Source organism: Antechinus flavipes, chromosome 5 (assembly GCF_016432865.1).
Source record: "Antechinus flavipes isolate AdamAnt ecotype Samford, QLD, Australia chromosome 5, AdamAnt_v2, whole genome shotgun sequence".
Classification (NCBI taxonomy): Eukaryota; Metazoa; Chordata; class Mammalia; order Dasyuromorphia; family Dasyuridae; genus Antechinus; species Antechinus flavipes.
In genome coordinates, this window is record NC_067402.1 from 9,647,382 (window position 1) to 9,673,509 (window position 26,128).

At 41.9% G+C, this 26,128-nt stretch overlaps 1 protein-coding gene across 7 annotated transcripts in view; it reads left to right on the plus strand.

Annotated features, from left to right (window-relative positions):
- Positions 1–26,128, plus strand: part of HDAC9 (histone deacetylase 9) — an 867,097-nt gene that overhangs the window by 409,381 nt on the left and 431,588 nt on the right. Inside the window, exon 1 of one of the 7 annotated variants that reach the window (XM_052000810.1) lies at positions 24,703–24,831. The exons of 5 other annotated variants lie outside the window; for them this stretch is intronic. In XM_052000810.1, coding sequence (XP_051856770.1) covers positions 24,729–24,831 — 103 coding nt within the window. In that variant the 5' untranslated portion in view covers positions 24,703–24,728. Of the gene's footprint in view, positions 1–24,702; positions 24,832–26,128 lie in introns of those variants that run through there. One more of the 7 variants, XM_052000808.1, reaches the window with a different exon arrangement.

The following is a 26,128-nucleotide window of genomic DNA, read 5'->3' on the forward strand; positions in this document are numbered from 1 at the left end:
CAGACAGAGACACATACACACACACAAAGATGAGGTGAGAGAGGGGAGGAGAGAGGGAGAGAGAGATGGAGATGTTTCTTTGAATTTCATTCATAGGATTTTCTTGTCCAAGATATTGGAGTAGTTTGCATTTCCTTCTCCAGCTCATTTAACCGATTAGGAAACTGAGGCAAAGAGGGTTAATCGATTTGCCAGGGTCACATAGCTACTGAATATTTGAGGCTGGATTTTGAACTCGGGGCCTCCTGACTCCAGGGCAAGAGCTGTCACCACGTAGCTGCCCTCTCCCACCTCTGCCCCCACATTAGAGTCCTTTCCTTTGTGCCCTATGGCCTTACACAGTAATTGCAGTCCTGTCTTTATCAGGCTAGGAAATCGAGGGACTTGTTAACCTGGGTAATTATAATCCCTAGATCAGCCACAGACTTAACTTTAGGCAATGATGTCAACTCCCCCCTCGCACTCAGCTCTTTTTGAAGCCAGGCTCCATTTCCCCAAATTGTCCCTTCCCTTCTCCCTCCACCGCCATCCAGACCCAGCCTAATGTCCTGACCCCAAGGAGGAGAAATGGATTCCTGGGTTCGCTTGTTCAGGGTGTGAGCCCATTCCTTGCTGTCCTGGGCGTGTCCTCTTCTTGCAGCATTAATTCTGTTCCAACTGCCTCCATCCATCCTGATCCAGGCCTTGTGGCTCGGTGGTCACCCAGTCACTGACCTCAGAGCGAGCTTAAAGTTTTCTTTGAGTTTTCTCTGCCACACAGAGAAGTGTAACAAATCTCTATTTGTTATAACAGGTGAAACTCAATGATTGAACACGAATATTAAAATGTGTACAGAATAAATGCATAGTAATTTAGGGAAGTGTTTAGTATGTGGAAAAATAAGGCAAGACTTTTAGTGGAAAGAAGGTGATACTCCAAGGTGGGTCACTCAAGGCCTTATATACCCAGAACCCCCCTGGATATCCTGCCCCCCTTCCTCTCTTCTCAGTCCCTCACCCCAAATTCTAAAGCATTCATTACCTACTCAACTCCACTGCACCTACTGCAGACAAAGGGCTGGGGAAGACCCTGTGGATTCAGATGAAAACAGGCAATATTTCCTTCCCCCAAGGAGACGATGTTAGAGAGAAACCCCGCCCACCTAATGCACTCGAGGTCACTCTCCTGGGTCCTCGTGGCTCCGGAGCCACTTCTTTCAGGCCTCTCTTGGTCCTGATGCTGAAATCTGCACACTTCAGTCCTAAATATGTCTGACTTCCGAAGAATTGGATGCTTTCGGAAGCACGTTCAGGGTGTCCATCCTGGGTCCCGGGGCCGAGGCTTGGATTCACCTTGTCTCTGATGCCTTTGTGGGACTATTGGATATTGTTACCATCACAGCTTCCTTATCTACACAATGGGAATGATAATATCACTGAACCTTGTGTCGCAAAGGGGAAGGTACAACACAAAGAGACAGCGTATCTAAGACACTTGGCTTTCCTCACAGTGCTACATGCGGCAGAGGGTTTGGTTGTTGTCATCTGGTCTTCCCTTCTTCTCCAACCCGCTCTGGGACCTTGGGCAAGGAACTGAATCCCAGACCTTAAAGATTGACTCAGTGGCCCACGTCCCTGAAGGGAGTTTTCTCCACCAGAAGTCACAGACCTGTCTCCCCCACAAGCTCTTGTCCCCTCCCCTAAAAGTGTTCCTATAAAGATATTTAGTGTTAGACAAATGATTTTGGTGTCATAGCTGGAAGAGACTTGCCCATTTCACAGGTGAGATGGAAGATAAATAAATGATTTCTCCAACATCACATGGATACGTAGAGAAGATAGGTAGTTTCATTTTTAATTTGTGAAATGTTTTCTTTCCCTGCCTCCTTTTTAAAAACCAAATAAAGTTTATTTGAATGCCCCTTTGTAAGCGTGGGGGCAAGTTAGCCTTCTGGCCCAGCGTCCATCCCCGGCACCAGAAGCGAGCGGTTTTGTGACATCCCCAGTGATGGAGGGAGGCCAGGCCCGGGGAGCAACCGTCCTGAACCCCGCCCGCCCTCCCCTGGGTGCTTCCCCTCCTGACTGGTGGGTGATGTGATCTCTCAAGCATCCTACCTCCTGGCCGGGAGCGTGGCAGCTCAGTGAGTCAGTGTCTCACCCTAACCTGAAGGTATACTCAGTTTCTATTTTTAAAACCGAGAACAAGGTCATTTTTCTCTCTTTTATTTTCATTCTGAACGATGAAATCTTTCCTTTTCCCCCCTTCCTATTTTAAAGCCAGCAATGACAAGGGCTTTAAATCATTTTAAGAACTAGCGCTGCTATCGCATTTTCTGTACTTAATTATTCCATTATTTATAATAAATAAGGAGGCCCGCCGCATTAGGGAGCCATCGGTGTGGCTGACTGTTGCTGCCCGCCTCTGTCCTAGGTGCCTGAATCCAAAAGCACTCCTCAGTGCAATTATTTGGGGAGGGGGGAAGAGGGGAAATCAGCTACTTATCTTTATGGGGATCTCTCCCATGTGTGTTAACAGATTAAAGTATCCGATTCTGCTTTCCCAGATAATCCCTTCCTTATAATAAAGGTAATTAAAAAACCCAGCGATGCTGCCAGTTCTTTTAAACTGCAGCTAATCTGGTAACGTTTACTCAAGCCTTGTTAGACATATTAATTTCTAATTTGAGCTTTCATTCCGAGCTACCAAACAAATGTAGCAGGCAGGTTCGAAAACGCCGATCCAGAGTCATCCCATCGCAGTTAGAGAAGAGGCTGAGGGAGCTGGATTTGGGCCCCCTTTTAAAGGCAGCGGGAAATTTGGGAATCCAGCTTAAGCCCCTGCTGGGCCCTCTGTGGGGCTACCTCCTGATGGGCAGGCTTCAGAGAGGATCACCCCGGTAACGGGAGGAAAAACAATCCCTGCTTCAAGCTGCATTTCACCCGCACTGCTGAGAGCCCAGATGAGAAATATCGGCTCCTCCTCCCCGCCTTTTGGTTTTCGCTTTTTGTTTTTGTATGTGTGCGAGACCGGTTCCAAGAGCAGGACCCGGTGTCTTTATTTAAGGGAAGAGAAAATAATGTCCAGCTTTTCCCGAGGAACCTCTAGCTACGGCTGCGGGTTGCCATTGTCTACACAGCCCGACCAACAGGCACTTTTTGTTGGAATGGGACCAGAGGGAGCACACTGACCCATGGATTCCAGAATCCTCAAAATGGAGCCAGGATCTCTAAGGCAGGTCCTTCTACATCATACCTGCTTATCCAGGCTTTGCTGGAGAACCTCCAAGGAGGGGAGTCCTGCTCCTCCCAAGGCAGCCTGGGAAAGCTCTCCACATTAGGGCGCTTCTCCCAATATGGCTTCCAAAGTGATTTTATGACTTCTACCCATTGTTCCTGCCCTCTGAAGATAAGGCTGACACTTCATGCATGTGATAATCCTTAAAATACTTGAAGACAGCAGTCACGGCTCTGATGGGGTGTCTCAGGTCTAAATGGGCCTGATCCTTCAGCCAATTAGAGCATGAGTAACTTAAGGCTCTTATGGGGTCCTTTTTCCTCAACTATAAAATAAAGAGGTTGGCTGACATGAATCCCAGACTCCTCCTAGCCCGAAATCTGTGATTCTCCTTCCTCCTCACTCTCTTGGTTGCTGCTTCTCAACTTTTCAGTGTCCAGCACCCAGACCAGGTGTGATGGCCAGAACTGGACAACATGACTGGGGCTTTCCTTAATTGTGTGTGTGTCAATTAGAGCTCTGGAATAAAACCCAAGATCAGGCTGGCTTTGGTGGGGGCGAGGGGGAATATATATATTACATTATTGACTCATTGTGCTAGCGAAGCCCTAGAACAAAGATGCAGCCATTCCTGCCGTGGAACACTCCATTCATGGGGCTCCCCCACTTTCTGTAATGTTGTAAATTATGAGTTGCTGCTTCTTCCCCATTTTGAAATTTAGACTATGTCTTTAGCAGCTTCTCTAAGCCCATCTGGAAGCATGGTGTATTGGGAAACTCAACGGCAAGCATTCTGTCTCTTAACTGGCTGTGTGTGTGTGTGTGTGTGTGTGAGTGTGAGAGAGAGAGAGACAGACAGACAGACACACACTCACACATACACACACACACAGACAGAAACAGATATAGAGAAACAGAGAGAGTGTGTGTGAATGAAAGTTTAGGGAAGATGTTCAAGAACCTGTGAACACATCCTTCCTCTGAAGCTTCCTCCAGGTGTGACTGTACACAGGCCACTGAACCTCTCTCACAAAACCTGTTTCCTAAACTATAAAGTGAAGGTAGCAGGCTGGATCTAGCTTTAGATAGATGATCTTATGACCTTTAAATAGAAGCTTTAGGGAAGTGAACCCTGGGGAAAAAAAGTATGAAAACAGTTTGTTCAGTACTCATTTCTAAAGTACCTACTCTGCGTGAGGGATGGGGGATGCAGAGACCAAAAGAAAAAAAAAGAATCCTTGTCCTCGGGGAGTGTGCGCTCTTGGGAGGAGAGGAAGATGTAAGATTTCCACAGAGACATACGTGGGAGCTAATTTGAGGAAGTGGGAAACCCTAAGGACAAAGGGGATCAGGGAAAGACTCAGAGGTGTGACATGTGAACTGAGCTTGAAGGAACTAAGGGATTTAAAAGATGCAAGTAAGGAGGGAGGGCATCATTGGCATGGGGCCGGCTCGTACAAAAGCAAGGTGGTCAGAGATGAAGGGCCAAGTTTGTTTAAGCAGCAACATGAGACTCTTGGCTAAAATGTAGAATGTATCAAGGCAGTTGTGTGAAATTAGCTCTCAGGACTCGACATTTAGGCCGAGAAGTGACCCGAAGAGTGAGGCAGCCCGGGCTCTTCCATGAGAAGGAAGGCGTGGAGAGCTGGGCTGGCTTGCCCATGGTCACGGAGGTGGCAGCTAATGGTCTGGAAGGGTAGCTCTGGAGCGAGATGGGGAAGGGCTCTAAGTGCCAACTGGGACCTTGCAGAAGCATGTGATACATCAGAGTATCAATTTCACTAAAGCAAGTAATTTCTAACATTACAAAGAAAGGAACAAGCATATGCTAAGCGCCTACTATGTGTGCTAAGAGCTTAAGATATTGCATTTGATCCTCAAGAACCATGTGAGCTACTTTTATGCCTTTTTTGCAGACAAGGCTACTGAGGTATAGATCAATGATTTGTCCAGTGATACACAGCTATTAAGTGTCTGAGGCTAGACTTGAATCAGGTTTTCTTGACTTCAGGCACAGCCCTATATGACCTGAACCAAATTGAAAAAAAATCTGAGTGTTCTATGACATGGTGAACCTTTTTTTAAAGGAAATATCGATACTTTCTTTTGCTGTTGTTGTTGTTGATACTTTCTGAACCTGGTTATTAATGGTCTGTTTTAAACTTGGAAGGCCTGGTGAAAGTTTGGACAGGATGGATGTGATAAGGAAGAGGGCACGTCCTCCATTTGGTCCATAGCATCCTGCATGGCCTCCACCCAGGCCAGATCTCCATCCTGGACAATTAAAACAATAATTAAGCAACAATTAAACCAGCAACAACAGGAGAGGCCTTATTTGGAATCAGGAGGAGCTGGGTTCAAGTATCCCTCTGATACTGATTACCTGAGTTATGTTGGTCAGGAAACCCCACTATGCCTCAGTTGCAAAACAGGCATACAGATCCCTTTGTTCCCACCCCCTAGGATTGTTAGGTGAGAGGCAGCCGGCATCCACTTGGATCCACTAGAACCCTGGGCCTGGTATTGGGAAGATCCCACCTCAGACACACCTAACTTGGGACCTAGAAAGGAAAGATCTGGACATCAAAGTCTTTGGCTCTGCTAATGGCTCCACACCAGAAAGAGATACAGAAAGAGATGACTTAAAGGAAAAGGCCTGACCCTCAGGATCCAGCTGGCCTTTCCATCTGATTTAAAGCTGAAGCATCCTCTGGGCGCCGTCTCCACCTCCCAATGGGTGGCCATTGAGATTGGAGATTGTCCCAGTTCTGTATCCCCATCACTCATCACCAAGCCTCTCATGATGTGCTCAATAAATGTTTTTTGTTTTTTTTTTTTAAGATTCATTCATTCATTCACTCACTCACTCATCCATTCATCTAAAGCCAGGGAACAACTTTTACTCTCATGTCAAGAATGGTAGTTCTTTCTTGCCATCTGATGAAATGGGAGGAAAAAAGGACACAGTTGTGAAGAAATTTAAAATCCTGAGAAAAAAGCAGTTTCCTTTGGGAGATGAGAGTATGGAAATTTGGAGGGAAAAAGCTGAAATGGCTGTGATTATGTTTTCTTGCTTTTTAGAAATGTAAGAGATGAAAATAACGGCAGCTGGAAGTTGTCGCCTCGTCTCGGCCCATTTGGTTTGTTCAAGATCAGCTCGTGGCGGGGATAGGCAATTTAAAACAACTTATTCAGAAAATGTTTGTTTCATTGCAGTGGACTGTGGTCAATGTGCCTAGGAATATGTCTGGTCTGGGGGCTCATAGAGCGGAGGGGTGTAAATGTGAAGCAGGAAGGGACCCAAAAAGGTCATTTACTCCCATTCCTCCCTCCTGGAGGGCTCCAGAAAGCAAGTGACTTGCCGGAAGACTTAGAGTTGGTGGGTGATACTAGCAGCAGGAGCAGCAGCAGTAGCAATACTAGCAGTAACAGCAACAGCAGCAGCATTAGTGATAATACTAGTAGTAATAACAGCAGCTGCAAAAGTACTAGCACCAGAAGCAATACTAGTAGTAGTAATAGTAGCAATGCTAGAAGTAGCAGCAGTAGCAGCAATACTACTAGTAGTAATAGTAGCAATGCTAGAAGTAGCAGTAGTAGCAATACTAGCAGTAGTAGCAGCAGCAGCAGTAGTCATAGTAGCAATACTAGAAGCAGCAGTAGCAGGAATACAAATAATAGTAGCATTAGCAATATTAGCAGTAACAGCAACAGCAGCAGCATTAGGGACAATACTAGTAGTAATAACAGCAGCTGCAAAAGTACTAGCACCAGAAGCAATACTAGTAGTAGTAATAGTAGCAATGCTAGAAGTAGCAGCAGTAGCAGCAATACTAACAGTAGCAGCAGCAGCCCAGTAGTCATAGTAGCAATACTAGAAGCAGCAGCAGCAGGAATACAAATAATAGTAGCAATAGCAATACTAGCAGTAATAGCAACAGCAGCAACATTAGCAACAATACTAGTAGTAATAGAAACAGCTGCAACAGTACTAGCACCAGCAGCCATACTAGCAGCAGCAGCAATAATAGTAGGAAAACTAGAAGTAGCAGCAGTAGCAGCAATACTAATAATAGTAAATACTTGTAGCAGCTAGTGATAGTAGCAATACTAGAAGTAGCAGCAACAGGAATACAAATAATAGCAGCAGTAGCAATACTAGCAGTAATAGCAATAGCAGAAGCACAATCAATAATACTAGCAGTAAAAGCAACAGCAGCAACATTAGCAACAATACTAGTAGTGATAGCAGCAGCTAAAATAGTACTAGCAGCAGCAGCAGCAGCAGCAATAATAATAGTAAAACTAGAAGTAGCAGCAGTAGCAGCAATACTAGTAATAGTAATAGCAGCAGCAATAGTGATAGCAATACTAGAAGAAGTAGCAGCAGGAATACAAATAAATAATAGCAGCAATAGCAATATTAGCAGTGATAGCAGCAGCAACAACAGTGTTAGCAGTAGCAGTAGTAGGAGCAGCAGCAGTAGCAATAATAATAGCAGCAATACTAGCCGTAGTAGCAGCATTAGCAACAATACTAGCAGCAGCAGTAGCAGCATTAATAGTAGTGCTACTACTACAAGTAGCAGCAGCAGCAGTAATAATAGAAGCAATGATAGAAATAGTAGCAGCAGTAATACAAGCAGTAATAGCAGCAGAAGCAACAATAATATTAGCAGTAGCAATACAAGCAGTAGCAGCTGCTGCAATATTAGCAGCAGCAGTAGTAGCAGCAGTAGTAATAGTAGTAGCCCCAGTGGGAGGGGAGGAAGCAAAGCTTAGCACTTATATAGCACTTTAAGGTTTGTGAAGTTTTTTTTTTTTTCATAAATACATCATTTGAGCTTTATAACAAGTGTGGAAGGTAGGAACTCTTATTGTCCCCATTTTACCATTTAGAAACTGAGGCAGTTTAAGTTAAGGTTAAGTGACTTGTCTAAGATCATGCTGCTAATAAGTATCTGAGACCAGGTTTGAACTCCATCCGATCTTCTTGACTGCAAGCTCAGTGCTCTGTTGACCAAACTGCCTCTTAAGGAGTAACAGTGACAGGGATTCAATAGACTTGTCATGGAGAGAGCCATCCACATCCAGCGAGAGGACTATGGGAAATGGATGTGGATCACAACATAGAATTTCCACTTTTCTTGTTTCTTATTGTTTTTGTGTTTTTTTCCCTCTTGTTTTCCCCATTTTTGATCTGACTTTTATTGTGCAACATGATCAATATGGAAATATGCTTAGAAGAATTGCACCTGTTTAACCTGTATTGGATTACTTGCTGTTGAGGGGAGGGAGAAAAATTTGGAACACAAGGTTTTGCAAAGGTGAATGTTGAAAACTATCTTTGCATGTATTTGGAAAGCTAAAAACTAATATTTAAAAAAATAAAAAAAAGTGTTTTCTCCATGGGGAAAGAAAAAATAGACAGGATTTGACCCCAGTCCCTTTGACTTCAAGCATATCTTTCACTGTTCCACACTGCCTCCATTTACTCCTCACTAGATTCCTTTGAAGTGGGAAGTGGAGGAGGAATAAACAATAGGACTTGTTTATGTCAACACCCCTCCCTCTCAAAAAAAAAAAAAGTCAGTTTGCCTGTATTTTGATGAAAATAAGGAAGCATGGGGGGGGGGGGGAATAAAGCTGTTTTGAAAAAAAAAAGTGAAATAGCAATATTATGTTCATATCATAAGAAATTCAAGGAAAAAATGGCTTATTTTTCCCATCAGGCTGGAATAGGACTGAGCTGACCTCCCCCATAAAGCAAGGGGATTGGAGCAGATGGTCATCTCTAGTCTCTGACCTCTCACACGCTGCAATCTTACAGTGTCTGTTCTCATTGTCTAAAGGAAGTGGGATGGTGGGATTTTTCCAGTTTGGTGAGGAGGACTCACTGCAGCCCTGAGCTCCCTGAGTGTGTGAATATTGACAAAGGACTTTTACAGAATTGTCTTTAGGACCTCATCCTGCCCCGGGATTATGGCCGTATCCTTCCTCTTGAGTTGGCTTGGAAACATCATTGTTTTCCTTTCAAGTCTTGGGCCTTCCATCCAATCCAGTCAGAAGGGCATCTCAGTCTCACCTGCCTGCTGGGCAGCCTGGGAGAGAGAGAGGCAGTGGGAGGGCTTGGGAGCCTGTAAAGAAGTCTTTTTCTTCTCTGTTCATCTCTCCTTCAGTTCACTCATCTCTTCTCTACCCCAGTTCTCTCTCAGGATCACAACATTTTCATTTTTCAAAGTGTGTTGATTCCTGAGCTCCTTAATTGACGTAAGGACGGGTCATCCTTGACCAATGCCGGAGCCTGTAATTTTGAATGGCCCGAGGGGATTTCCTGTTACTCTGTATTGTTCCTCTCCCGTTGCTTGGAAACCTTAGTCTGGTTGGCCAGCTTAATGAGTTAATTGGCTGGATAGAGTCTGTCTTGTTTGCTTGGCTGAGAGACAGTTGTTAGCGGCAGGGGAGTGTGGGAGAGGTGGGGACTCTCTGGTGGTACGCACGCCACACGTAGCAGCTTTTGTGCTTGGGAGATGGAGGCGAATGCCCTTGACCTTCCCCACTTTGTATCATGGTGACCAGGGCAAGCAGTGTAATCCTTCTTCCTCAGTCTTATGTGCAAATGGGCGCATAAGCTCTCTCCCTGGTTCTGAGAGTCCACCAGAAAATTCAAGTTAATGAACATTTAGTGATGACATATTGTATGTAAGGTTTGGGGTTAGGTAAGTACTGTCCATACACAATGAGTATGGCTGAGGAGTCCTAGTCCTCAGTGAGCTTACAGTCTAATGAGAATATCACAGTTAAAATGAAAGAGTGGGGGCAGTTAGTTGGTACAGTGGATAGAGCTCCAACCCTGAAGTCAGGAGGACATGAGTTCAAAGGTGACCTCAGACACTTAGTACTTCCTAGCTGTATGACCTTGGGCAAGTCACTTAGCCCCAATTGCCTCAGAAAAAAGAAAAAAAGAAAGAGTGAGTTAAGGTCCTTTGTGAAAAAGGTGGTGATGGGATCCAGACAAAGGCACTGACAAATGGAAGCATCCCTTCCTTCAGATGACCAAGAATCCAGGCTATAATAATTCAGAAACTGGTCTCCTTGTCCCGGTATCTGGATGGCCCGCCTCCTCACCTTGGCCCTTGCCAGTTGCAGCATCCCGACCAGCTCAGCCCAAGGGCTTCCTCCTACCGGAGCTTCCACCTCCAATCACCTCTTATTCATTCTGTGCACAAGCTGGGACAAAAGCTCTTGGAGAGTAGGGTCCCTTTGGTTTTTGTCTTTATCTTCTCCAGAGCCCAGGAGGTACCCAATGAATATTCAGAGAATGAATGACCCGGATTAAGTCCTTCACAGTCATAACCTTGAGATGTCAGAAGAAACCATCTGAAATCCGCAGGGCTAGTGGGAAAATTTCCTAAGGAAACAGGCGTTGTTCTAGCCCCCTGTGCAGAGTTAGGTGGTGAACATGGGAGAATTAAGGTGACGATGGAGCTCTTGCTAGAGCAGCAGGTTCCACTTTCAGGGAGTCCGGCAACGTGTGTGATGCTCTGGGATTTCCAAGGCCAGACAGACTCAGTTTGGGGGATTCTCCACCGGGATTGGTTTTTGATTTCTGTCTCCAAAATCGAGGCTGGTGTCATGGCAGGACCCCCCTCTCCCCCCAGTGACCAGTTGGTCATCAAACTAATGGTCTTCTCAGTGACCGCTTTCCAAAGGGAGGGGAATTTTCCAACAGTGATTTTTTTTCCCCTTCACATCTTAGAATCCCAACTCTGCTTGTTCACAAGATGACTTAATCAGCACTAAATTGGAGACAGCCCGCTGTGTTTACCGTTGTTAGTTGAGCCAGCATATGTCTGGAACAGTTGGACTGAGAATAACAGCAATGATTTGAAGCCAAGTTGGGGGGAGGGGAATGAAAAAGCTCTCAGTCTCTTCCCTCTCCAGTCCTTCCTTCACACAGCTGCCAAATTAATCCTCCTCCGACACGGGTCTGACCATGCTGCTCCCCTGCTCAAAAGCACTCCGTAGCTCCCGGTCACCTCAGGGAAGAAATACCAAAAACTTAGGCAGGCTTGGAAGACGCAATCCCATCCTCTCACATCTGCATCCTACCTACTTTTTCCATCTTTGCTGCATAGAAGTCCCTCGATGCTTTCTGTGTTCAGCCAGATTGGATACCTGGCTCTTCTGTCTTTTCGTTTGCCCAAGCCATCCTCTGGTGCCTGAAGCCTCTCCTTCCTCTTCCATCCCTTCAAGGGGGAGCTCAGGGACTCCTTCCTCCATTATCAGTTGGCCACATTCTTTTCCCCCAAATTAATCTTGCATTTACTCAACTGGGGACATGTTGTAGCTCCTGGGGAATTGTCAATACCCTGGGGGCAAAGGGTCTTAAGTCATTGGGCCTAATATTGTTTAACATGGTGCCCTTTCCATTGTAAGAGGGAGCTCTCAAGGAGCTGGGATTTGAAGGGGAAGGCAACACATAGAGGATGCTTCCATTTCAAGACAGATGGCAAAGCCTGGTGGATCCTTAGGGTCTTAATTCTTCTTCGAAGTCATTTCTATCAATAAGCCACATCCCATTCTGGTGCTGGACCATTAGCAAAGCCAGAAACTTTGGTGGTGAGCAAGCGCTTTCCTGTGGAAGCTGTGGCGCTTGAGGAAATGGAGCCCCTGCAGAAACAGGTACCAGATTCGGGGCCTCTTCCTGGACGATGGCTGGGTTAGGCTAAGCAGGGTTGACGGTTTGGAGGAGGACTATTGATGGGGAAGCTTTAAGGAGAGAGGTCTGGGCTGTAGATAGAAAGGAAGATGATAAATTGTTGAATTAATGGTTGGGTGGGGGAATGATGGGAACTTCTCTGATAGAAAAGGTTCCATATACCTTTTGTGGAATTTTAAATAGCCATATTTGCAAATTGCCTTATTTTATCATTATTCATTTCTCCCCCAAACCACCTTGGGAAATCCCTATTTTACAGATGAATAGACTGAGGCAAGAAAATTGAAGATTGTCTCAGGCTGGATTTAAATTCCCATTAAAATGTACATGAGTAATAGAGCAGTTAATGTTTGATTAAAGGGGCAAAAAACTGACACCAGAATTAAAGACCTTAGTGGGTAAAGGAAGACTTAGAATGCGATAGAGGGGATGCTTCCCAGGGATCCCATAATTTTTAGCTGTAAACATAGACCTTTTCAGCCTATTTGTAGCATGGACTCAGACCATAAGCTTCTCTTTCTAGTTTCTCTTCTCTGGTCAGTTCTATGAATAGACAGTGGCAGCTCAGTGCTCACAGGTCCTGCGTGGGCTTCATCATTGGGAACTGGAGACCATTGGCCTTCTTTCCCTGAGCTCCGGGGATAAGTCTGACCCCTTCTCGCTGCTGAAAGGCAGTTGGGAGGGCTTTGAGAGCGGGAAGATTGCCAGGTGCTATTCACCAAGTGGGAGGTCAGAGCTCTGTAGTCAATAACAATAATGATCCTGGAGGTGACAGGGATGATGATGATGAGAACTGGATTCCCCAAAGGCTCAGGAAAGATGGAAAACCATAGATTCTGGGCGCTCTCACTTCTTCTTCTTCTTCTTCTTCTTCTTCTTCTTCTTCTTCTTTTTTTCCAAAAAGAGGTTTGGAGATTGTGGAATAGCACCTCCAGCTGCTATTTTTCAGAGACGACTCCCTGGGATAGTGTATCAAATAGCTGACCGATGGGCAGAGCTGAATTCCAGTCTTACCTCAAATGTTTCTTAGATGTTGAATCCGACACAAATCACTCTTAGACCCTCAGTTTCTTTATCTGTAGTTTGAGGGGATATTATCTTTCCTAATTCCTATATAGTGCCATGAAGCTAAAAGGCAATTATGCAAGAAAAACACCTCAAGATTGAGTGTTAAAGAAATACCAAGTATTAATATTGTGTTTATTTTATGATTTGAGAAAGCCCAGATGAAAATAATTTGGGGACATATCCTCTTTATCCAACTGTCCTTTTACATTTTGGGAGGTTCTGTTGCTCGGGTGATTTGGAGGATTGAGTTCAAATATTAGAATGCAAATTTCTCTCTCCTCTAGACTCACTGAAAGCATCTTAGTCCCATCTAGTAGACAGTGATGTCATGAGGAGCACTTACTTCCTTCATCAGCTTCCTCCACCGGCTTTTGAGCTCGCCTGGAAGGGTTCCGTCGCTCCATTGACCTTGAAGGTTGTGCATGTTCAGAATTAAAAACATCGTGATTCAATTTTCATGGGACAGCGTCGGATCCAAATGATTGTGAATTATTGTAATGCTCTGACTCTAATAGAATCTATTTGTTAAATATTCAAAGATAATTAAGGATTTGTTTTGCAGCTCAAAAATGCCCCATCTTTGTTTATGGAGACAAACAATTTCATGGTTTGTGATTTAACCACTTGACCGATATCTTTCTAGGTATTCAGAAAGTGCTCCTGTTTTTGATAACAGGAATGCTACCCAGTGAATGGTTGGGAGAGTTATATCAGAAAATCATCATGGGTCAGAAGGTTTAGGCTCCATATGAATGACCTTTTCACCATTTCTGGTACCAATGTCTTAGTCTTGTATCACTGGCATTGACCCTGCCATTTCTGCGGATGATTCCCCATGAATTGGCCGTTTCTTTGTTGTTGGTAGAGTGCCTTTCTCTTACAATAAATCCAATGACAACATTTGCCTCATGGACTTGTGATGTTGTTTTTGGTTAAGATTTTCATGTAGATGTGCAAAAATGTTTGTGGCCTTTTTTGTAGTGGCAAGAAATTGGAAACTGAGTGGCTGCCCAGCAGTTGGAGAATGGATGAATAAGTTATGGCATAGGAATGTTATGGAATATTATTGTTCTGCAAGAACCGACCTGATGGTTTCAGAAAGACCTAGAGAGACTTACAGGAACTGATCTTAAGGGAAGTGAGCAGGACCAGGAGATCATTATATAAGATTATGTGATATTCAATTCTGATGGATGTGGCTCTTCTCAACAATGAGACAATTCAGGCCAGTTTCAAAAATCTTGTGATGAAGAGAGCCATCTACACCCAGAGAGAGGATTATGGGAACTGAGTGTCAATTGCTCCATAGCATTTTCACTCTTTTTGTTGTTTGCTCATATTTTGTTTTCTTTCTCGGGTTGTTTTTTTTTTTTTTTGATACGATTTTTCTTATGCAGCATGATAATTGTATTAATATGTATGCATATATTAGATTTAACCTATATTTTACCATGTTTAACATATATTCGATTACTTGCCATCTAGGGGAGGGAGTGTGGGGAAAGGGGGAAAATTGGAACACAAGGTTTTGCAAGGGTTAATTTTTCAACATTAACATGAAAATAAAGCGCTTTAATTAAAAAAAAAATCACATAGATGTTGCTTGTGGAAGGCCTTTTGGTCCTGTCATTCTAGCTTAACCATTTAACTGATGATGATGATGATGATGATTTCTTGTTTCCGAGACTCACAAAGTATCCTTTGTGTAAGTAAATCAAACTAGAAGAACATGAAACAATCTACAAGCTTTGACTATTGCAAGAGAAACAGATTCTAAGTCTGCCAATTGAATTTGGGCTGACTTTTACCTTTGACTGTATTTAGAAATAGGACTTCCAATCTTTGTTTCATTTTAAAGGAGTCATAATTGACTACAATGTTACCCTCCCCCCCCCATCCTCAGCATAAAATAACGTAATGATTATAGCATTTAGAGTTAAGCAAAACTATAGAGGTTGCCCTTTTTAATTCCCTAATCTTATAAAGGAAAAAAAAAACCTGGTTCTCCAATAAGTGAAATGATATACCAACCCACATGAGTACTAAGTGGAAAAGCCAAAGATTTGAACCTAGTTCTTTTGACATCACTTGCATTCAGTAACCCATGGCACCCACTGGACCTTTCGATCTATGGTAGTAACCATTCTTTGTGTTTTTGAGACTAACGGAATTAAAAAGATTTTGATTTGTCTTCTTGTGGTGAGTTCTCAAGTTAGTGAAACATCATCTGGTGGATGAGATTGGACTAGAGAATTTTCAAGTTTGCTTTTGAAGCAGACCGACTCCAATGACTCTGAGCGAGATGAGAACAAGATTGGCCAGGCTCTGAGGTTCCCAAGAAGATCTGGGTCATATTTATTTTCACTTCTGTCAATCATATCTGCTAAAAATGTTGTTTTTTAATTTTCTACTTAAGATGGTTAACCTTTCCACTCAATGTCAACCTAGAGGGGCCGTTTTCTTAGAGGAACTATAGTTTCTTTCAAAGTTTGGAAGTTCCTCTAGTATGAAGTGTAGTTTTCAACTGGTGGTCCATGATAAAGGCCTGAGGTGTTTCCTTCTTCTTCTTGATCTTCTTCTCAATTCAGGACAAAGTAAATTTGAACTCTTGCACAGTTAAACAGTGTGGTGTGCTGCCATTTCACTAATTAATTTTAAAATTCCTAAATGTTTGCTGTTAAAATAATTTAAATGTTGAATTGGGTACAAACATGTGCTGTTGTGGAAAGAAAAGTGGTTCTGAAATCAGAAGGTCTGAATTCAAATTCAACCTTTGATGCTCATTTTTTGTTACTTTGAGCAAGTATCTGAACTTTGCTGGGCCTCAGTTTCCTTAGCTATCAAATGAAAAAAAAATTAACAGATCAGTGATTCTTAACCTGGAATCTATGAACTTTAAATACACGTGTGCACATACTTGCACACCCTCCCATGTACTCACACATACAAACATGCACAAACTGTATTTCATTATAATTGATTTCCTTTGTATCCTGTATGTTTTATTTTCTGCATTTAAAAACATCCTTCAGCAAAGGGACATAAAATCTTCATCCAAAAGGTCCGTGACAGAATACTTGCTAAGAATTTTTGGACTAGATAATTTCTGAGATGCTTCCAGCTCTAAATATATGATTTAAGTGGGCTGGCTTATTTGTATTCATATAATTTCTCCTTTCTTTAGTATAATTCTTGTGGAGATAGCTATGGAAATCCAATCTAGCTTGGGGCTATAATTTAAAGTGAAAATTCAGTTCAAGATACAGTTATTTGGTGTCTGATATTATCTTGTCCCATATTGTCTCTACTATATAGAGAAAGGCAAAAATATCTGAAAATATGAGTGATTATATGGCATCTAGTTTATGTTCAAACTATTGACATATGATTATCAAAAAGTAGACAGTTTATGGGTTGAAATAGCAAAAACAAAACAAAACAAAACTCAAATGTATTTGTTAGTTTATTTAGAAACCTTGTCCACAATAGGATTAAATTGTCCCATTTGTGGAATCTTGTCCCATCTCCAAGGTTTTGCTCTGACTGATGCATCCCCCATCCCGACCTCCAAAGCTTTCTCTCCTTGCTTCTTGGGCTCCTTATCTTTTTTCAAGGCTCAGCTCAGCTGCCACTTTCTACCGGAAGTCTTTCCCAAATCCTATACTTGTGAAGTGTTTTCTCCTTGCAGTTATCCTCTCCTTACCTTGCTAAGTCCACATCCTATCACTTCCAGTAGATTGTAAGCTTGGGCTGCCAGGACCAAAAGGCCACAGTTCCTAAAGAATCCTTTCTATTAGAAGGAGGAGAGAGATGTAGAATATATACAGTCACATAAGTGCCAAGTTATTTACAAAGTCGTTATATGGTAGTGGGGTAGAGAAAGCAAAAGGTTGGGCGGGAGTTGAAGGTGGCAGCTGAATTGGGTTTTGAAGGGGATCGGAGATTTGAAGGAGAGGTGTGGAGAGGGAGAGAGGAAGAGAGAGAAAGGGAAAGAGGGAAGGACAGGGAGAGACGAGAGACAGATATACACACAGAGACAGAGAGAGACAGTCAGACAGACACACATACACACAGTCAGAGAGACAGACAAGAGATCATGACTAAACCAAAGGATAACCTAAGCATAGGCAGATAGAATGGCATGTATAAAGAACAGCCAGCTGGTCAACCAGTTTGGCTGGATGAGAGAGTGTGTGAAAGGGAATCATCGCTCTGGAAGGGCAGGTATGAGCCAGATTGTGGAAGGCTTTAAATAACAGGCTGAGAATTTTGTATGTTCCATCGGAAGCCACTGAAGACTTGTTTTACGGGGTTGTTGTGAAACTCCAGTGAGATCATGGATGCAAACCATTTTGTAAGCTGTGAGGTTCTATATAAACAAAGTTCTTATCCAGCAAAGAAAGGAATTTTTTTTTGGAAGCAACTTTTTTAGGGAAGGACTTTTCCTTAATATCACAAGCTTTAAAATGTTGTAAAAGGCAAGAGTGAGTCGATAGGTCTTTCATCCTGCCTTCTTTATAACTGGTGATTTTTTTTTGCAACTTCAAAGGGAATGAAAATTGTAGAAAAATCTACCCATTCATTCCTTTGCCCTCCATTTATGAGTAATGCCTTTGATCTTGGAAAGAAGTGCTATAGGTCCTAAATTTGATGTAAAGAGTGGTTCCATCATGGATAGCAGCTGTGACAGGGAGAGATCATTTGATTGATATTTTTTTGTCAATCAAGTAAACTCTGAATGCAGAGGATTTCTGACCTCTGTCCATGTAGGAAGTAAAATTAAAAAAAAGGAAAGAAAAACCTAACAGAGGGCAGTGTGAGTCTTGGAGGTGGAGGCAGACACTTAATAATAACTGATGATAGGTCTGGAGGTTGTAGGGACAGAAGAAGACCACATTGCATTGCTATATGACTAGCAGAGTAAGAGAATTGGACATTGCTGTCTGAACCCTGAATATTGGACTGTAGCGATTGCTCATTTTGTGCTGAAAGGGAGCCTATTTTACTGATGGAGTCACTCATTCCAGGAGAGAAGCAATCAAGAGTCCCTCTTTTTTTTTCTTTCTTATCTCCATACACTGGAAGAGAAGACATTAATGTTTTCCATTTCACAGCAAGTGAATAGATGTAAAACACATTTTTATATTAGCAGGTTTATTTTTAAGAGTCTCATAACAAAATTTACATATACTCCAGTGGTACTTTTGGTTTTCATTGTCATAAATATCAGAAAAATTCTGTGCCAGAATTATAACTAAGGTAGAGTGGACGAGGTTTTGCCCCAGTGGGTGGTGTAGGAAGGGGCACTTCCTCCGTGACATTCTGAATCTCCTGACTATCACATTGCCATCCTGAGAGACAGTGAGGGGGCAGGGGCAGGGGCAGGGTACGTGTTTTTGAAGCAAATGGGGCTTGAACAACAAGACAAGGAGAGAGCATCTCGGGCATGGGGCTGACAGCTAGAGAAGATGCCCCAGTTTGGGATAGGGGAATCTTGTGCAGAAAACAGGGAGGAGATCGTTTTCCTGGATCACAGAGTCTGCAGAGCTTTGTAGATATAAGAAGGCTAGAAAGGGAAGGGGAGCAACAGATTATGAAGGGCTTTGAGTGCCAAAGGGAGTATTTTATATTTGATCATGGAAGTGATAGAGAGCCACTTCTGGCATTTTAAAGTCATTTACACAGACACACACAGAGGTCGTATTTCGTGTGTGTTTATGAGATGGGGAGCATTCATTTATTTTTCTTTTCCTGCCTGGGTCAGTGCAGGATGTTTGTCAGTATCTCTGTGTCTTCTCTTCTGGAGGCTTCTAAGATATGGATTGCAGAAAGGAGATGAAGATCTCATTAATGTGTATTTATGCTGTAAATTGACCTAGGGGACAGCTTTCAGTGACTATTGAGAAAAAATAATCCACCTTTTAATAAACAAACCTTGGAGGGGTTTTTTGTTGAGTCCTTACCATTCTTTGGAAACAACTTTGGGAAATTCTAATTTAAGAACAAATTTAAAGATCTCTGATAAAAATCAAGTCAACCTTTTGGAGTTTCCTATTTTAATTTTCTGTGTCTATTTTCATTTCACTTCAAGGAATACTTTTTAGGTACCTGCTCTTTGTCGAGATATAGTGGGGATTCAAAGACAAAAAAAGGCACTATTTCTTTAAAATACTTGCATGCTAATACAGGATGTTAATAGATAAGTAAAAATAATTGCAGGAAGAAGAAACCCTTAGCAGCTAAGAGGATGAGGATTAGAGAAAGCAAGGGATTCTGAGAAATGGAAATAAGGAGAAAATATACACAGTTCAAGCAAGTGGATCCAAAGATGAGAAGTGAATGGATGATTTTGGAAGTAGTTTGGATAGTATATGGAGTTCCTGAAAGGGAGCCGCTCCTATAGAAGTCTGCCCTCCTACCTGCCTCTACTGTACTACAGCTGCTCCATCCTCAGCTGTCCCAACTACTGGTGACTCAGAACAGAAAGTCCTTATGACCAAAGTCCCTGACATTGTCAAATAGTTCAGCATCAGAAACCAATATAATTTTTCATCATTGGGAATAATATTAAAAGTGCACCCTAGGGACTACGGGAGCTTTCCACTGAACTTGAATTAGATACCTCCCACAAAGGCTGCCTTCACCATTCATGTGCTTGCTCCCTGAGAGCAGGACCATCTTGCCTTTATACTTCCAAGGGGTTAGTATGGTGCATTGCACATGGGGAACCTTAGTCAATGCAGTTTCATTCATTCACTCTCGGGGAAGATGTTTTGTACAAGGCAGTAACAGGAAAGAAAATTGAAAAGATGGGTTATGTGTGGAGAGCTTTGAATGCCATCCTATAGAGTCTGGGCTGCAAGGAGCCAGGGAATGTTTTTGATTGAAGAATGAAATTGATAATACAATGTTTTAAAACAATAAAAATCTGGTAATGTTGATTGAAGCGGGGAAGCAGTGAGACCGGTGTAGTGTTATTATTCTAGTGAGATAGGATTGAAGTAATTAGGGCCTAGAAGAGGATGGTGCTGATGGAAATGGGGGCTAAACAATGAATTGGAGACATCTTGAAAGGAAAAAATACAAGACTTGGTGTCTTATTGAAAGAGAGAAGGGAGAAACAGGAAAAAGGGGGATTCCTAGTAGTATCTAATTAATGGTCATTATCTGTTGTTGATCCTGATTGCCAATCCCATCCTCTTATGAATTATCAGTGAAAGAGAAAATAGTGACTTCTACCTTGCAATCAAAGTATATACATATAAATATATATATATTCTTTTCTATTAGTGATTGCTAAACTACAAAAATGGGAATGCTATATCCCCATGTGATCATCACATGTATTTATACATGTACATCATACATGTATATGATCACCATCCGATCATCACATGATGGCGGTTTTTACCTCACTGCTGTCAGGGAATATACATTGTGTTGAGGGATTTGGAGATGTTTCTTGTGAAGAATTTATTGTCAAAACAAAATATGTCAGGGAATTTTAAAATTTAATAGAGATCATGATAGTTTTAGTGAAAATTTATTTAGCTGGATCTTGGACAAATCACTTCACCTATCTGCCTCAGTTTCCTCAGCTATACATTTAAACAACTATACCACTCTGCTTCTAGAACAGACTGTTCTAGAATGTTCTAGAATGACTGTTAAAAATTCTCATAAAATTAGCATGCTTGATAACTGTCAGTTACCTAATTTAGTCAGCTGATGCATTCTTTTCCACAAAGATTCTGGGTAACTCAGACTTGACCATATATGCAAGGCACCAGGAATAGCAGAAAGAAGCAAGATGGCCCTCACTTTGCCATTTCTATATAAAAATAAGTTTCATTCTTTAGTGTCTTGATATAGGAAGAAGCCTTACATTGCCCTGGAGTCGAACAGCCTGTCATCTGTACACAGAGGCACCATTCTAAGACTAGTTTCTTCAGAGAAAGAAATGTCTTTTGTGACTTTTTCATTTTGGACAATCAGTAATCTCCATTTTTTCTTCCTTTCTGCTTCTTGTATAGCTTTTTTTTAAATTTGGGAATTTTTAATTTTTGTACACATGACAAGATTTTACACTGAATAGTTAAAAGGTACAAATTTATATTCATGAGAATTTTGAAAAAAAAACTCAACTTAAAAAAAAATCTTCAAAACCAAACCAAACAAAAACCAGTTTCTCTCTGTGACCCACAGTCCTGACAGTTTTACAGTGAGAGGAGTTAAAAGACAACAAACAAAAAATAATCCTAAACCAATCCAAACACAATTTAAATGTACATTTTCTCCAGGACTGTGCCCTGACTGGGACACAGTGGATTCTAGTAACTGGAGTTAGAATTCATATTTTTTGGCTTGGAGATTTTTCTTTCATTTCTTCCTTTTTCCTCTAAATATCAACGCCATCATCTTCTGGGTTTTGAATCTTTTGTTGCTGGAGAAGCATGAATGTGAATGGAAGAGCCTCTCTGTATGGCATATGGTACCCCAGAGCTGGTTATTATGTTGAGAACATGCCTTGTAATATTGTCTACTATCACCACTTAAGTTTTGAGATGAGATGAGAGCTGGTGTGTGAACAGGGGTAGCATGTTAGGGTTATTTGAGGAATATGGTTATGGAAGAATGATATAAGTACAGTTGGGAAACATTTGGCCATAATGGAGTCTGGGATGTGGGGGGAGCAAATAAATAAGAGGGACCACAATAGTTGACTGATTTGATGGAACTCCTGGGGCGGGAACTTCTTCTGGCAAGGCATATCAGTTCTACCTTGTTTGGAATTCTTTTTTTCATAATAGTTTTTATTTTCCAAATACATACAAAGATAATTTTCAACAGTCACCCTTGTAAAACCTTGTGTTTCAAATTGTTCTCCCTTCCTTCCTCTACTCCCACTTCTAGACAGCAGATAATCCTATATATGTTAAACATGTATAATTATTCTATTCCTATTTCCTCATTTATCATGCTGCAAAGAAAAATCAGATAAAAAAATCAGATCAGAAAAAACTGAGAAAGAAAACAAAAAGCAATCAAACAGCAGCAAAAAAGGTGAAAAACTGTTGTGATCCACATTCAGTCCCCATAGTTCTCTCTCTGGATGCAGATGGCTCTCTCCATCACAAGTCAATAGGAATTGGCCTGAATCATCTCATTGTTGAAAAGAGTCCATCAGAGTTGATCATCGTATAACCTTATTGCCATGTGTAATGATCTCCTGGTCTTGCTCATTTCACTCAGCATCAGCTCATGTAAGTCTCTCCGGGTGTCTCTGAAATCATCCTGCTGATCGTTTCTTACAGAACTATAATATCCCATAACATTCATATACCACAATTTATTCAGCCATTCCCCATGTGATGGGCGGATCCACTCAGTTTCCAGTTCCTTGCCACTCTTGTTTGGAATTCTTGAGAGTAATTAGACTTAAAGAGCTGATCAGAAGATTCCATGACACAAATATTGTTCTTCTGAGTCATGACTTCAGCTGCAGGGTGGCCTTTTATCGCACGTTCTTTACTGTCTTATTAATTGTCTGGTGGAAGATTAGATCTCTTGGCTGTCATTTGCCAAAGCCCATCTTCTGATTTTGATAGATTTTTGTATAGGAAAAGAAATTTTTATCTAGGACTTAACCAAATGTTTGTTACCAGGAAATGAGTAATACTGTCTCTAAGAGATTCTGTGTTTCTTTATTGCCCCTAGGATAAAATAAAACTTTTCTGTTAGATAATAAGCATTAATTAAATGCCCATTGTGTGTCTAAACCATGGGGAGACAAAGAAAGACAGACCCCGCTCTTAAGGAGTTCCCAGGCTCTTAGTGGGAGCCAATGAGCAAGTTGCTTTGCCTAAAGAAGGTATAGACAAGATAGACTGGAGGTCATCAGCAAAGGGAAGGTACTGGAGGGAGGTCAAGATGAGCTTCTTGTGGAAGGGGGATCTCCAGTGATTCCAGGAGGGTACAATGAGGGGTAAAAGCACATTGGGGCACAAAGGGGTTGGGGACTGTGGACAACATCTTGTTTTGTTACACTGAGTTAACTTTATGGGGTGATTCCTCCCTGCACACAGAGAGCTTCAGAATAACTGCTCTCTGTGCTGTTCTTCAGGCAAAGCACTTCTGTTTTTCCAAAGACCATCTTCCCAACTGGGAGTGCCTTTACTTCCCATTTCTGCCTCTAGGAGCTCCTGCTTGCTGCCTTCAAAACTCAGTGGAAGAGTCTCATCTTACAAGAGTCCTAGTCTGGTTTTCCCAGTTGTTTGATTTGTTTTGTGTATATACACACATATAGTTGTGTGTATATGTATAAATGGTATAAACTCTATATGTGTGTATGTGTACATATGTAATGGAATAATACTATATACTATAATGAGTTATAGTATATAATACTGCATACTACAGTATATATATATATAATATGCATATATGTAATATGCATATTATATATAATATGCATATATATAATATGTATGTATGTATATATATATATATATATATATATATATATATATATAATCAGCTTATCTGTAATCATGTTATTGTCTCCCAAAAGAATATAAGCTCATAAAAGAAAGGGTGTGTTTTATTTTTATCTTTGTGTCCTCACTTCCTAGCACAGTATTAGGCCCACAGGCACTTAATAAAAACTGTAGTTTGAATAGAATAGAATTAAATTTAATTTAGTTTCTTCCTCTTTCAGTACTTTTGGCAATTCTCTAAAATCGTAAGTGATAATGAGTCCTTTAAAGTAATTCCCTGTTTAGTCTCAATCTCTCTGTGTGTCTCTGTGTCCCTGTCTCTATATGTCTGTGTTTGACTCTTGTGTCTCTGTCTCTTTGTGTCTCTGTGTTTCTCTGTCTCTTTGTGTCTCTGTGTTTCTCTGTCTCTTTGTGTCTCTGTGTTTCTCTGTCTCTTTGTGTCTCTGTGTTTCTCTGTCTCTTTGTGTCTCTGTGTTTCTCTGTCTCTTTGTGTCTCTGTGTTTCTCTGTCTCTTTGTGTGTCTGTGTTTCTCTGTCTCTTTGTGTCTCTGTGTTTCTCTGTCTCTTTGTGTCTCTGTGTTTCTCTGTCTCTTTGTGTCTCTGTGTTTCTCTGTATGTATCTCATTTTCTCTCTCTTTCTCTCCTTCCCCCATACAACAAACCACTTGTTCTCGGAGGCATTTGAATCCCTACAGTGCTGATGAGAGACCTAAGCTCCCCATATCCTGGGATGATCCCGCATTGGTTAGGGTTTCTTGGTGGGCTGCTTTTTGGCTAACGGTGCTGACTTGGCAGCCGTTGGCAGTGGTTTTCTGTGCCACCCTGTGCTGGGAACAGGAATCAGACACAAGGCGATGTCCAGAAGCAGCCAGCTTCTACAGAGCGCTGCTCACATTTCTCTGTATTCTATTCATTACCTCTTCATCAAAAACCTCATCATTCTCTTTTTGAACGAGACGAACCTTTGTCACAATTTATGTTAAAAACCAAACTGAACCCAGGACAGATGCCTTTGGCCCCATGACTTGATGGAGATTGACTACAGATGAGCCATTTTCCAAGGAGCGGCCTTGTGTCCAGCAGGCCGGAGATGACCAGCCCCGAGCTCTTCCGTCCATCTGCCGATTGCCAGGCTGCCCTGCGTTTGATGAAATATTCATGTCTTTTCTCTGCTCCCGGTTAGCACTCCTGATTTCTTGTATAAATGCTGCTATATTTAGTCTAGACAAATGGAATGTGGATGGCTGCTGAATAAATTGGATGAAAGACTGGGATCCTGCCTGCCGCTTTCTCTCGGTCTGGGGCAATTATTTATAATCACTAGCACTTTGGGTAAGTTGAGGGTGATTTTTCACAATTTAGTGATTAGACTCTGAACAAAAGCAAGCAGTTAGACCCAATCATTTCTGTTGGGATAGCGGGTTAAGAAGGCAAATTACTCTTTGAGGTTTCAGTCACTGGTTCAGGGGTTTGGGAGATTTATTGGAAAGGAGAAAGAACTGGTTTTGTGTGTGTGTGTGTGTGTGTGTGTGTGTGTGTGTGTGTGTGTTCTATGTGCATGTTTTAAAGGGTTGATGTTTCCAGTTTATTGACTATAAGAAAACCAGACAAAATAGACATGTGGGGTCTCATATGCCCCATGCATCTCTAAAGATTAAGTTCTCTGTGTGTTTATAGGGCTGAATTCTGATCTCTGTTTATTGGGATTTCCATGTAAAGAGTAGAAGTTGCAATATGGCCTTTTGAACTCTGATGAGAGGCTATCACTGACATTCTCCAGGACTGGCTATTTGGAAGAATTGTAAAATGGGAAGGAAACTCCTCTTCCCTCCAGCCTGAGCTAGGCTTGAAAGGCGTCCCCACAACAACAGCTCTAATAGTGAGTAAGAAGTAGCTTGAGCCTCCATCTCTAAGTGGAAAAGGATCTTTGAGGTTAAGGCCCTTGACGTTACAAGGAACAGTGAGTTCTCTTGCTCATGTTTTATAGGATGAAGGCTTTTCTCACCGTCTTATTTAGGAAGTTTCCTAGCCTGGGAAGCCAGGTTAAATATATTGATGTCCAGAGGAGGGAACCGATAGACTGTGAAAAGGTCCTGAGTTCATGATTATCTGTGGAAGAATCTGGTCAGAGTTGGCCAGGAGAAGAATCAAAGGAAATATGTTAGCTTCATTCAGGTATTGAAAGGGCTGTTCCATGAGGAGGCAGCCGGGTTCTTCTGGGGAGTCCCAGAGAACAGAACCAGCAGCCATGGGGGGAAGTTGCAGAGGGGCCACCGGAAAAACCTTGCTAATAATGAGAACAGTTCAAAAGTGCAGCCAGCCCTAGTAGTTCCAGATCTTGAGCTATATTACAAAATGCTAATCATGAAAATGGTCTGCTAAGATAACTGTGTGTGTGTGTGTGTGTGTGTGTATACACACACACACACACACATATATATATATATATATATACATATATATGATTTAACATATATTTTAACATATTTAACATGTATTTGAATACCTGCTATCTAGGGAAGGGGAGTGGGGGGAAAGAAGGGATAATTTGGAACAGAAGGTTCCAATGTTGAAAAATTATCCATGCATATGTTTTGTAAAGAAAAAGCTCTAATAAATAAATTAATTA